General features: G+C 29.3%; 1 protein-coding gene across 2 annotated transcripts; it reads left to right on the forward strand.

Annotated features, from left to right (window-relative positions):
- Nucleotides 1–6,430: 6,430 nt before the first annotated feature.
- LOC113847648 (protein BOBBER 1-like) lies at nucleotides 6,431–8,643 on the forward strand. Of its 2 annotated transcripts, none has more exons than XM_027476877.1 (6): nucleotides 6,431–6,832; nucleotides 7,325–7,497; nucleotides 7,612–7,660; nucleotides 7,846–8,012; nucleotides 8,259–8,342; nucleotides 8,413–8,643. In XM_027476877.1, the coding sequence occupies exons 1-6, from the start codon at nucleotides 6,469–6,471 to the stop codon at nucleotides 8,449–8,451; spliced, it is 876 nt and encodes a 291-aa protein (XP_027332678.1). In that variant the 5' UTR covers nucleotides 6,431–6,468; the 3' UTR covers nucleotides 8,452–8,643. The 2 variants fall into 2 exon arrangements, with proteins under 2 accessions (XP_027332678.1, XP_027332679.1); XM_027476878.1 differs by having other exon boundaries at nucleotides 6,448–6,824; nucleotides 7,320–7,497; nucleotides 8,413–8,590.
- The last annotated feature ends 4,084 nt before the right edge of the window (nucleotides 8,644–12,727 follow it).

A 12,727-nucleotide genomic window follows, 5' to 3' on the forward strand; every position in this document is an offset into this window, starting at 1 on the left:
TTATTATTTATAATTTTATTTGAAAAAATTAGCTTATAGTTTTGTAATGATTGTAGATACGTGGACATGTACTTATTCATATAGATCTTTGTTCTCTCATCCAGTTTGCTTACAGAGAAATGTATGAGCAAATATGTGGATATATATTTACCTGTGTAGATTTCTACCCCCCCCCCCTCATTCCAAATGGACTATGCATGTATACACTTTAGAATTCAAGTGCTGGGTTTCATCTAGGTGTTGACTCTCACATTGGAGTTGATCTTCTAACTAAGAGTTCAACATGTGTTTCATGACTTCTTGGACCTTCATTGATCTAGCTCTTGTCATGAGTCCTCCTGAGTTTTGTAATGGATCTTGAGCTTCTTGTAGTGCATGAGCTTGGACTTGGGCTTTACTCTTTATGTTCACATCATTCCCTCCTTTTTTAGAAGTATTTGTCTTAAAATCTTTTAATTAATCACTTGTATCATATAAAGACAAATCAGTTACATTGAAAGTTGTACTTACTGCATTGTCATTAATCTTAACCAACACTTGAAAAGGTCTATTTCTCCTTGGCTTTAAGTTAGACTTTCTTTAAGACAGAAATCTTTCCTTTCTGAAATATACCTATACCCAATCGCCTGATTCAAATGTTACCTTTCTCCTTCCTTTGATGGCATGTTTGGCATACCTTTCCATTTTCTTCTCTATTTGGGCCTTAATCTTTTCATGCAGCTTCTTAACATACTCAGCCTTTTCTTGTCCAAATTTACCCTTCAATTGAGAAATGCTAGGCAACATAGCTCCTAAAACTAAATCAATTTGGTGCTAAATGCCTCTCAAAGGTGGTAATCTGATGGTATTTCTTTTGGAAAAACATCTTGAAAGTCTTGCAAAATAGCTTTAACTTCACTAGGAAGTTCAAGGTTAGAATCAAGTGTAGCAATCTTTTTATTGTAAAGTATATACATAAACTTCCTTGCCATTTTGCTCTCCTCACCTTGCCACTTTTTACAAACAAAGATTTTTTCCTTTCTTTCTCTTTAATTTTAAGCTCTTGACTTCTTTCTATATTTTTGCTCTCTTTTTCAATTTCTTTCTTTTCTTTTCTCTCTTGTTCTCCTTTTTCTTTCATAATATTTTGATCATCACACACATCTTTTGGAGATAGTGGAACAAGAGTAACCTTACAGTTATTATGGTGAGAAGTGTATTTATTTGTGTGACTGATAGGCGATATCGAGTCACTATCAAAACAACTAAGTTTACTTTAAGAATTTTGCAGTATAAAGCTCAACTTAGGTCGATTCACAGAGACATATTTTCAGCTAAATTCAATTTTAAGTTCTTTAAAAATACGAGTAAATTTTAGGGGTTTAAAAACTGTAAAATTTATTAAATTAAATTATGAACAAATTAAAATTGAGTAAAAATGAATTAAGAAATATCAATCCATAGAATATCAAATGCATGCAACTCTAATTATCATAGTATCTAAATATTTTAATTCGAGTTTGAACAATTATCCAATTCAACTATTAATTTAATCGAATAACATAATTCAACTAGATCACGGATTAAATCAAATTGTTATTTAACCTAACCCAAATTAATTATCAAATTAGAATATTAATTAAATCCTAATTTGAATTATAACCACAGAGAAGTTAATCATGATCATAATACACAAATATGATATTAGAGAAAAGAGAATAAATTCGGAACAATTTGGCTCATAACTCAAATCAGATTTACAACGTTTGAATTCTGCGGATTAAACGAGAGGTTTAGCCTTCTATTGAAGCACTTAACCCATGCAAAAATGAGAGACTTCGAGAGAAAGTAAAAATAAATATTCTTATTTCGATTAAATCTCAAAAACTCAAAGTGTCTAATCATCTCCTAATTTAGAACCTTATAAGTTTATTTATAGGTTCTGATTAGGGTAATTAAATGGCCAAAATTCGGGTTTTAATTATAACTATAAGTCCAAATACAATTATCTAATAACAAAGGACCCAAATGCAATCTCGCAATAATATTCAGCAATTCTGCCTCAACTTCAAAAATTATAAAAAATCAAAAACAACTCCAAATCTAGCAATCTATATATGCATTTTGAAGCATTGGATGTGTAGAATCCGATACAGCTGGTATCAGGTAAAAAAGATATTTGTAGAAAAAATTATGGTCGAAAGAGTAGTTAGAGGTCAAAATAACTGAAAATACAAAATTAAATCATTTATTTGTAACAAACCCAATTTATCCAAATAACTAGAAAATGGTAAAAACTCTAAAAACAAAGCATAATAAAAGTGTTTATAAATCAAAATAAAACTATAAATGTAAACCTAAAATATGTTACATCAGTAACCATCATGGTGAGCTTTTTTATCAAACTGTCATGGTCTTCCAAGAAGCAAATAACTAGTTTCCATTGGAACAACATCACATAGAACTCAGTCTTTATACTTTTCAACAGAAAATTTAATCTTCACTTGCTTATCCACCTTCAATTCTCCTTCTGCATTTAACCATTGCAACTTGTCTGGCCTAGGATGGAGTTTAGTATCCAAATTCATTTTTGTGACCAACCTAGTGCTAGCCACATTAGTACAACTCCCCCATCTATGATCAATAAGCACAACTTCTCTTGGATAAGGCACCTATTATGGAATATGTTTTCTCTTTGGCTTTCTTCATCTTCCTTGGCTATCCTTCCTAATATCCTTCTCACAATGAATAAGTCTCCTTCAGGAATCTCCTCTGCTTCTTCACTTTCTTCTCCACTAGATGATTCTGATTGAGAACTCTCACTAATAATCGCTCCATTATCCTTTAACACCATAACCTTTTTAGTTGGAGAATTGAAAGCTATGTATCCTCTACCCAAACACTTAAAACACTTTATAACTCTAGATCGAGACTTTTTACCCACTTCTTTGCCTTTGTTTTGGGTAGGTTGTGGTGTTGCCATAAGTACCCTAGCAGATGAAGGTCCTTCCTTCTTAAACCTCTCCTTCCACCTAAAATTATCAAAATTAGAGAAACTCTTTCTCACACTTTTTCTTTTTAGTTGTTCCACAATTTAATTGAATGGTGAACTAGGTTTTTCATCCCTACATAGTTTTGAAGGTTAACAATATCCTTTATGTCTCCATTAAGTCTATTAAGGAATCTAGCCATGGTAACCTCTCTTTCCTCCCCAATATTGGCTCAAATCATGGAAATCTCTAAGTCCTTATAAAATTCATCCACACTCTTACTTCCTTGGGTTATTCTCTATTATTTAGCATGAAGTTTTCTATGGTAGTATTGAGGCACATACTTCTCCCTAAGGACTCTCTTTAACTCCTCCCAACTCTCCCAAATTGGATCTCCATACCTCCTTTTCTCCTTTTAGAAATTGATCCCACCAAACTAGTGATAACTTACTGATGAGATGTGTGGCCAAGTAAGGTCAAGTTTGTATAGGAGAATTCAAAGATAGGGAATATTCTAGCTATCTGTAAAGAAGCATTTTGATACTTTTCAAAAAAGTTGCAACTATTTCTACGAAAAAAGGGTGTACATGGAAGCTAAATATGATTAAAGAAGATTTAAAGTGCCCCATATAGGAGTATTTAGATGCAAGAGTATTACCATTAGAGAAAATGGAAGCTCAAAAAATGATCAAAAGAGCAAAAAGGTACTTTTTGCACAAGAGAACTATTCAAGAGGTCATTTATAGGATAAAATATTTGTATTAGAAATAGTGAAAAAGATAAGGTGATGGGTGAGATACATAGAAGAGTAGGTGGAAAACACCAAGGAAGGAAGACATTATGGTCTAAATTGCTTAGGATAAGATATTTTTTTGCCAACAATGAAAGTAGACACAATAAAATTTGTCAAGAAATGCCTAGAGTGTTAATAACATAGAAATATCATCCATGCTCCTATAACTAAATTGTATAGCTTTAGTTCCCCATTACTTTTTTACATATTTGGCATTGAATTTTGTGGGACCAACAAATTCACCTTCCAAGAGAAAGAAATGGATCCTAGCTACAACGAAACGAATTCTTATCAAGGTAAAGACAATTGCGCTTAAAGAAGCAAACTTTGAAACTATGATAGCTTTCATCCAAGACAACGTCATTTGTTACTTTGATTACCAGAATGCATAATATTAGATAATGACATTCATTTTGTAAATAAAAATGTTAGTGTTAGAATCCTACAAAATCAAGCACAACAAATTTACTCCCTATTATCCCCAATCCAATGGTCAAGCAGACTCAACTAATATGACCTTGATCAAGATACTGGTAAAAATTATAGGCCATGAGCCCAAAGACTAGAGCTAATACTTGTCCCTCAGCTTGTGGCCTATAGGACTATCAAGCATGGGACAACAAAGGCAACACCTTTTTTGCTAGTGTATGGTGCTGAAGCAGTTTTGCCAACAAAAGTCATGATGCCTTTAGCAAGAATTTCCTTAAAGCAAGTATCAAATAAAGTCACAAAAGTTAAATTAGAGAAAACAAGAAAAGAGAACAAACCCAAAATGAAATAAAGAAACATCAATGAAGGGTAGGAATAACATATGATACGCTGATGATATCACAAATGTTTGTAGCGGGAGAATTAGTGCTCAAAGCAAATGATGCAGTGATGAGAAATCAGTATGTAACCAAGTGAGTGTCAAAGTGGGATGAACCCTTCATTAACCGAGAGGCACATTGATGGGCCTCGATAAAAAGGACCTCCATTGAAGACTTATCAGTGGAGGAAGGGTAAGATAGGAAGTATTGGGGAGGAAACAATTATGCAAGATCATAACAAATTGCATAACAAACTGCATACATGACAAGAGGAAAGAGAAGAGAAAGATACCAGAATAAGGTCAAGGGAAGGCATATTTGAGGGAAGGGAAGGGAATGAGAGAGGGAGGATAGGGCATCATTTGGGTAATCTGGGCATGACTATTGCCACAGAGTAAACATCAATTCTTGAATATTTGTTTCACTGTTTTATTTTTTTTTTCCTTTTGGCTCTCTACTTGTAACCCAGGGTCAATCCCTTAAATTTGTTTTCATTTAATAATAAAGAGTAGTAGCTATCACACATCTAAATAGGTATTGCAAATTGTTAAATCTCGACAATCAAAAAGTGGTAGGACCTTTGAAATATAGGTATGTTAAATGGAAATAAGTGAGTTATTAGTGTAATATTATCATTAAAAAAACATTTTATATAAAAGTCATAGTAATTTTTTATGTCTTTTAGAAAAAAAAATGCAATCAATTATGTATAATATTTTTCACCTTATTTATTTAATACTTTCATATACTAACACAAAAATTCAAATATATGATAGTTTAGCCTTAAACATCAAACTATCTAGACAAATTCTCTCATCATGATATAATCATAAAATTGCCTTGTTTATAAATCTTTGAAATATATAGAGTAAAAAAAAAGTTTTATATATATTTATACACACACACTTCATGACAGAGCCTAGAGTGCAAATATTTCAATTTAAACTATGCACTCCCCTCAAAGCTCAATAAACATCATAAAATAACAAGATTTTCACGTTTAACATACAAAAAAGTATTTAATCACAAAAATACATCATCACGAGAATGACGAAAAAATTGAAATAAAAACTTTAAGACACAAAGTCACACCCATAGAATAATATTAAAAAAAATCACAACATTATAAAAATAACATCAATAAATAATATTACAATATGTTCAAATATACACACTAAAAAAAAAGAAATATTATATTTGACAAAAATATATTCTAATAAATTTTTTTAATTAAAAGACGAGAATGCACTACATTAAGAGTTTTCAAATAGGTCTTTAATTAGTTAACATGAGAAGAAAAGAAAAGAAATTTTAATTAAGAATATTGAGCTAGAGAGAAAAATATCTTTAAAAAATATATGATCTTTAAAGTTTTATAAGAATAAAAGAGAAAAATGGTGGATTTGAGATTATAAAATTAAAATAAGTAAAGACCTTCAACTTTTTCAAAATCATAAAACGTAAGACACTATAAATTTAGTTAAAAATGAAATAAATAAAATTTCAAAAAATTAAAAAAATATAAATCTTTCGTTAGTAAAAATAAAATTTAAAAGCTTAAGATCCTCTAGAAAAAGATTAAATAATAAATTTTTTTTGAAAAAAAACATGTATTTTATAAAAAGAAAAAATATACATAGTAATATTTTATTTTAATTAAAAATAATAAAAATAAAATTTTAAAAATATATAAAATAAATTTTAAAAATTATAATTAACTTTCACTTTAAAAAAAAAGAAAAATAAAATAAATGCTAATAACTAAATAATTTGGGCCGGGCCGGGCCTCTGGTGGGTTCTGGTATTTTCCAGCGATTACTCTACTCTTTCTAAGAGGTAAGAACTTACCCAATACATCTATCTGTTCTCACTCTCCCCAGTCCACACTCTCTCAGCCATGGCCATCATCTCTGATTACCAAGAAGAAGATGTTTCTCCCTCCTCTTCCTCCGCTCAATCGCAACCCTCTTCGTTCAGCGCCAGCTTTGATCCCTCCAATCCAATAGCTTTTCTCGACCAAGTCTTCCAATTCGTCGCAAAAGAAAGCGACTTTCTCGAAAAGGACGCCGCTGAGAACGAGATCGTGTCGGCGGCGCGCGCTGCCAAGGCCAAGAAGGAAAAGATCGCCGCCGAAGAGAAAGCGACGGCGGAGAAAAAGTTGAAGGAAGAGAAAGCGGCGGCTGCGACTACGACAACTAAGAAAGAAAAGGAAGTTGGAGCAAAAGAAGAAAAGAAGAAGGGCCAAGAAAGTACTACAATCGGTAAGAGAATTAAGCGTTTTCAACGTGCATTTGTTTTATGCCCTAAAATTGTTTTATTATTGTTGTTGCTGCTGCCGCTGCTGTTGTTATTTGTGGGCACCCAATGCAATTTTAGTCATATGATGTATTTCTGATCGTAGATTAATGGTGTACATGTTACATAGAATTCTGCTACCTCTGTCTTGGATATTTCAAGATGTGTGAAAGGACGGATTTTTATCGCTCATATCCTCCCCTTCATTGTTTTAGTGTCTGCCTTGGGAGCGTAGAGTGTTATTCTGTATTAGTTTTTTTATTTGACTGGAAAATCATAGATACCGGCGTTCTTCATACTAGTGAGTTTTATTGGTAACGACAAGGGAAGAAGAATTTATCTCGTGTTTACCTGATTTGATCATTAGTTTCTTCATCAACTTTGCATTAGAATATTTTATTTTAATGAAAAAAATTTCTTGTGCTTTTCGTTTTGTTCCCCTTTCAATGACTGAACAGTGCCGAACAAAGGAAATGGCCTTGATCTGGAAAAATATTCTTGGACTCAGACTCTACAGGAAGTCAATGTGAGTGTTCCTGTGCCTACTGGAACAAAATCAAGATTTGTTATTTGTGAGATAAAGAAGAACCATCTGAAAGTTGGACTAAAAGGCCAGCCACCAATTATTGATGTAAGTTTGTATTAAATATATTCTTTATTGTTAGAAGATATATCCTTCCTACATTAAGATCGGTGATTTGTTCAGTCATTTACTCTGCTGACTTGTAATTTTGAAAATCCTTAGGGGGAGGTTTATCGACCCGTCAAGCCTGATGACTGTTACTGGAGCATAGGTAGAGAACTAAATGGCATCATTTTGTGCACTGTCATTGTATCGTGTGGATGCATGAACTGATATTGGTGATTCAGCGGTGTGTTTGATTTAGGAATAGAGGGTGTTCACTGTCCTGTTCATTAATGGAGTGAGAATTAATGACCTCTTAATGTGTCACTCTTATTTACAAACCTGTTTTTGCAGAGGATCAGAATACAGTTTCTATTCTTTTGACCAAGCATGATCAAATGGAGTGGTGGAAATGTGTGGTGAAGGGTGATCCTGAAATTGATACCCAAAAGGTTGAACCTGAGAACAGCAAACTTTCTGACCTGGATCCCGAGACTCGTCAGACTGTTGAAAAAATGATGGTAATTGGTTGATTATAATTACTTCAATTATTTAATTTGCAATTGTTTTTGGTCCGTCATCATATTCATATTTAACAATTGAGATACTTTGAAATGAAGTTTTTTCCATCCATTTATTGGGGTTAACACTGTTAGAATGATGTAATGTTAGTTATTTGGTATAATGCATTCAAGTTGATAGTCACATTGTCAATTAAGCCCTATATGAAAAGCCTAAAACGATTTGTATTCTCTTGTATTGTACAGTTTGACCAGAAGCAGAAGTCTATGGGCCTCCCTTCTAGTGATGAGCTCCAGAAGCAGGATATCTTGAAGAAATTTATGAGTGAGGTGAGCTCTTCTCATCATATGCTCCTTTATTGATCCGGAAGATCTAACATTTAACTGTTACGTTTTGCAGCATCCAGAGATGGACTTCTCAAGAGCAAAAATATCATAAAATGGTGCTGTGATTTTGGCGTGTTATTTCTTTGGTTTTACCTTACATACAGGGTGGTACCATTGCCATGTTGGTCTTTGTAATGGTGGTACCACTGTTTGCTTTTTTTCCATCTCCATGTCTATCTTTACGGAGTTGTGTACACCATGAACTTTGTTCATTATAGTTGATAGTTGATTTTGTGGGTGAAATATAAACATTTTTTTTCTGTTGTCATGTCTATCTTCGCCGAGTTCATGTTTCCGACATTGTTTGGGTCTTAATTCTCTAAGCGGTTAGATTGAACTTCTAGCTGAAGGGGAGAGAAAATTCTGTTATAATATGCATGAATGAAAGAAGAATCAGGTGTGGGCTTGGTGATTGCCTATGTTTGATCTTCTGCAAAAACAAATGCAATGCACTTCGCTTAGGTACCTTTTGCTGGAAACAGAACACTTCCAAGTAATTTCCAATTTAGTTTCTGAATTTGTTTGGGTTGAACATTTTAGTTCCCTTCAATAATTTCTAACATTTATCTTCATTAATCAATTTAGTCCTTTTTGACCATTTAGCCTTAATAAATAATAATGAAATGTTAAAATATAAATGACATACATGATTGTGTGATAAAATTGGTGTCGTTTATGATGTGATAGATGCTTATTTTTCATTTTGGTTTTTAAGATTGTTAAAATCTTTTATCTACTCTTTTCTTTTTCATTTTTAATACTCATGTTGGAAATTATCATTATTAGAAATCACTTTTGGGTAATAATGCATGCTCACATCACTTCAGTTGAATCTTACGCACTCCATGCGTTGCTTATATATCATTTAACGCAACATCTTAGTCTAGTTATTTTGTCTTTTTAATGTAGATGGTCAAAAGGACTAAAGTGACAGATAAATGATACGGATTATCAACTAAAGTGTGCAACGTTAATAATTTCAAAAACTAAATAGAGTTTATTCGAACAATTTCAAGATTTAATGGTTCAGTTGTAATTGAATTGGAGTTGGATCAAAGATGTTTAATTTTGAAATATTATATAATAAATTAATGTAAAATTATAATTTTTAAATTAATATAAAACTTTTATATTATGTTTTTTATAGAATATAATATTTATAATAAACACCTAAATAATAGCAATTTATTATTATTATTATTATTATTATTATTATTATTATTATACAGATCATTTACGAGTTTTTATTTATTTTAAAAGTATTTTAGCATAATTTTAAACAATAAAAAAAATCAATTGTTTTAAATGAGCAGGTTGAATCACTTTATGGTTTCGGCTGAGAGTCGATTTACAATTGTTTTATCAATTTTCTGGATATCCCAGAATCGTGACTTGATTGGTTTTTATTAACCGTTCAAAGTAGCTTTTAGTTTGGTTTTCAAAATCATGATTTTTTAACCCTTTTAGTAATTTTTTTTTTTTATTAAACAAAAACTTCCTTTTACTATCTGTGGAAGGGATTTAGCATTAAGTGATATTTATAACGAACTATTTTGTAATAAAATATAGTTTTAAACTTTAATATTCTTTCCTCTTTTTAATTAAAAATATATATAATCATTCCTTTCTATAATGTTAATTTGACTAGATTCAAGTCATCTTGGTTACAAATAAATTCATTTAGTTCCTTGATTTTTTTTTATTTTTATTTTTTTGAATAGTAATGAGTATGTATCGGATATTGGATAAGAAACAATTTTTTTTATTGAGGGTAATAATATACTTCTCGGGATGCTTTTAAAAATAATAATAAACAAAAATGTAATACATCTTAAGTGATTTTTAATAAATATCTCAGTTCACGTAGAAGAATCTTTATTTTCTTACCACATCTATAATAATGGTATTTAATTTTTATTTTTGTTTACAGTGTGAATGGCTAAGTATTGAAAACTAAAAAAAATACAAGAGAAACATTAATTTCAGAGTGGAAAAAGTGAGACTTATAATTTTTAATAAATTTTAGTTAATAAGTATATTACAAAAAGTGTGTTAGAGAGTATTGCTATAATTATTCAAGATGACAAAAAATATCGCAGAGAAAAATAATTGTAAAAATATAAATACACGGACTCAATGTTATTATGTTATACTAACAACATTTAGAATTCGGACTCATTGAGAGAGACGTTTTCAAAAGTTAAAGGAATTGTATAGAATAAAAATTTTCTACTAAAAAATTTGTTTTAATTATTGACTTTATTTCAGATTTTTTAATTAATTACTATACAAAATAAATTTTTTTTGTAAGGTAATACTCTAAAGTGATCATACTTACAATTTGAGAAAATAAAATAAGTATTTACTCAAAAAATATAAAGTATGATAATTAGTGAATAAGGTTTAATTGCAATTTTAGTCTCCGTAATTTTTTTTCTTATGTGTAATTTTTTTCCATAGCTATAGTTTTTTAATTGTTCAAATTATATCTCTCATCTTAAACTTTTATCTAATAATTAAAAGAAAAAACAACTGTGTAGTATATCATTGATTTATATAAATTTGCAATATATATATATATATATATATATATATATATATATAAAATAATTAAATTAAACAAAAAATACTTTGATTATATTTCACATATTTTAATTAGTATTTTTTTACTTTAATATTTTATGCATTTTTTCATTAATTCATCTAAATCAATAATATGTTACACTTCTATTATTTTTTATTAATTAAAAATTATATACAATTTTGGGTTGAGAGATTTAATTTGAAAATTTTTTAAATCAGAAAAACTAAATACGACAAATAAACTCTAGAAATATCAAATCACATGTAGGTTTAAGTATAGACCAGCGATGAAATTTAGAATATTTATTTTTTTGAAGAGCACATTTTTAGTTATTTTTTATAGGAAAATTTATTAAGTTTACAATAAAATATTATGAAAGTTTTTATTTTTCGATAAAAATGAAAAATAAAACATTCTTATTTATTTAGAAAATTCATGTTTTTAGATTTTCTATACCCAAGTTTTTTTTTAATATTTATTGTTTTATTCAAATATTACCTATTAATATTCTTGCAATATAATAGCTAATAAATATTGCATGTAGAAAACAAAAAAGTAAGAAGTACAATCACACAAACAATCAAGAAAAGCGTAAGATATTTTGTTTTTATTTCATGTTAATTTTAGTATAAATTCAATAAATTAATACCTAGAATTCAATACAGTAAATTTTCAATAAATGTCTATACGATTTAGTTTATTTGTTAAAATAAATATTTTTCTAATTAGACTCATGAAAATATTTGAAAAAAAATTGATATAATTGCTCTTTTGGTTTTTATTATTTTTAAATCTAATTGAATTATCTTAATTATTAAATAAATTCATTCCTCACCAATTTTGTTTTAACTAAAATCCTCTTTTTATTTTCTATCCAAATATTAAGGAGCTTACGATGGATTTGGGACATGAAATAATTGTAAATGTTTGGATGTCAGAAATTTAGTGAAAATTTGATAAATTTGAAGGATTTTATACGATGTTATGTTAGAAAATGAGGAAAAATTTTAAGATTTCTTTTAATGTGAAAGTTGATATTTTGGTTAGTAAATTTTTAGGAAAAAAAAATCAATTTGATATATTAGTATTTTTTTTTTTTGTAGATAATGATTAATTAAGGATTTTAGGTAGAATATAATCGATGAGAGAATTAAATTGCTTAATTTTAAAAATATAAAAATTTAGGTCTCATTTATTTCATTTTAATTAAATATATCTTGCAATTTTTTAATGAAAAAGAAAAATACATTTCAATGCAATATTTTTTACCTTTCTTAAAACCAATTCTATCTAACTCTACTCCAAGGCTAAACTAAATGGATACATACTTAATTGATTACAAAAAACTAAAGGGGTTAAAATTGCACTCAAACAATTGGTTGTTAGAATTAAACCAAATTCCTCTTCATAAACCAAAATTAATACGTACCAATGTATTATAGTAGTTTTCTTATCACATAATATTTGAAATGATTATTATAAGCTTAAATATGAATTTTAAAATATATTTTTTGGCATAGTAATTTAAAATATTTAATAAAACTAAAATTCCTTTATTATGTAAGTTTTTTGCTTCTATATATTGATAGTGTATGATTACCCTTAGCCATAATCTAACCGGTATGTAACTTTTGTTTTATGACACTTGTTACATGAGTTACATTAACACAAGTATATCCACCATCAAAGCACATTTCACAAAATTCTCGAGTTTTTCCTTGGCAAGAGTCAATTCCAAGATAAA

This window comes from Abrus precatorius, unplaced genomic scaffold (assembly GCF_003935025.1).
Source record: "Abrus precatorius isolate BTA unplaced genomic scaffold, Abrus_2018 Scaffold8, whole genome shotgun sequence".
Taxonomy (NCBI): Eukaryota; Viridiplantae; Streptophyta; class Magnoliopsida; order Fabales; family Fabaceae; genus Abrus; species Abrus precatorius.